This window comes from Gavialis gangeticus, unplaced genomic scaffold (genome assembly GCF_001723915.1).
Source record: "Gavialis gangeticus isolate Ggan-Ray unplaced genomic scaffold, GavGan_comp1, whole genome shotgun sequence".
Classification (NCBI taxonomy): domain Eukaryota; kingdom Metazoa; phylum Chordata; order Crocodylia; family Gavialidae; genus Gavialis; species Gavialis gangeticus.
The window spans coordinates 58,521,350-58,522,822 of NW_017729004.1; the positions used below are offsets into that span (position 1 = coordinate 58,521,350).

General features: G+C 40.6%; 1 protein-coding gene across 1 annotated transcript in view; it reads left to right on the forward strand.

Annotated features, from left to right (window-relative positions):
* ASB4 (ankyrin repeat and SOCS box containing 4) overlaps positions 1-1,454 on the forward strand; it is a 33,340-nt gene extending 31,886 nt beyond the window's left edge. Inside the window, exons 4-5 of the mRNA XM_019508535.1 lie at positions 309-422; positions 764-1,454. Of these exons, the coding sequence (XP_019364080.1) occupies positions 309-422; positions 764-952 (303 nt within the window). The 3' untranslated portion in view covers positions 953-1,454. The remainder of the gene's footprint in view (positions 1-308; positions 423-763) is intronic.
* The last annotated feature ends 19 nt before the right edge of the window (positions 1,455-1,473 follow it).

The following is a 1,473-nucleotide window of genomic DNA, read 5'->3' on the forward strand; positions in this document are numbered from 1 at the left end:
GGTCCAAGGACAGAGCCTTGGGGGACCCCACTGGTCACATTTCCATCCATGAGTCCAACCCTGATATGGCCCAATAGTCAGGGCTGTTGACTGGGCACTGAGAGACAGTTATTTCAACTCCCAGACTCTAGAACTGATCTGCTCTGATGTGGGGCAGCCATTTTCTTTCCTTCTCCCACCTTTATTTGTCTCTCAATGATTGTCTTTTATTATGGCTTTGCACAGTACCTGATGCAATAGGGCACCATCTCAGCTGGGACCTGTAGCTGCTACTGAAATGTAATCAGTGTATATTCGCCCTCTTGCAGGTGTTGCAGGCCTGTCATTCCCACCCAAAGGCTGTTGAGGTTGTCATCAATTCATATGAGCACATCAGATCAACGTCCAAGTGGAAAGCTGCTATACCTGATGATGTCTTTGAGGTAAGCTAATAGCACAAAGTTTGTATCCCTCTTGTATCTGCCCAGACAAAGAAAAGTGGTTATGATTACAGATAAGGCTTTTGAGAACCTAATCCAGATGAACAGATTGAGCATGTTCTAAAATGGGCTGCTCGTAGAAATAAAGAGGAGGTTCTAAATGATTTGTTTCTAGATTTGCCAGGTGTGTCAGAATAAGAAACTTATGACTGGAAAAGACCTCCTGGGCCTCCTCATTCACAGGCAAATGTTTACCCAAGAATCTTCCAAATCTCCACTTCAAACTATTACACACGATGAACATACTTATTGACCAAAAACACATTTTTTTTTTTGCTTTGCAGAGGCACCGGGATTTCTATAAGTCTCTATTCAGTGTATGCAGCAACTCACCACGGTCACTCATGCACTTATGTAGATGTGCTATTCGACAGACATTATTCAAAAGATGCCACAGAGGAGTCCCTTTACTTACCATTCCACCTTCATTAAAGAAGTATTTACTTTTGGAGCCAGAAGGAATAGTGTATTAAGCCTCATTAGAAAAGCTCAGCTATTTTATTTGTGACAGAAATCTGTGGACCTGCACAAATGAAGAAGGCAAGCCAGAGATCTTGGCAAAACCAAACAAAACAACAAAAACCCTTATGCAAAGGTTCTGCTTACAACCAACTGCTGCTTGGCTAAGGAACAAATTGGGGTTTACTGGTTAGTCTCAGTTTAACCACTAGAACTTTTTCGCAGTAGCCCTGAGGAGTGTACAATGAAATATTTGCACAATAGATAGTGCTAGAAAAGGCTTTTAAAGCTGTCTTATCCATCAGTGCCAAGGCAGGATTGCTCTCTGTAAAATATATATATATATATATATCTCAATACTTTTCTCTTCAATTTCTATTATCTGCCTATGAGATATCCCCCTTTGGAAGCCTTTCCAAATTTTCAATACACACTGCTTTTCTATATTTTATCAGTATAATATTCACCAACCATCTTAGGAAGAGGAAAAAGAGTAGCAACAGAAAAATCTCTCCCTTTTATGAAGGCCAGCTAA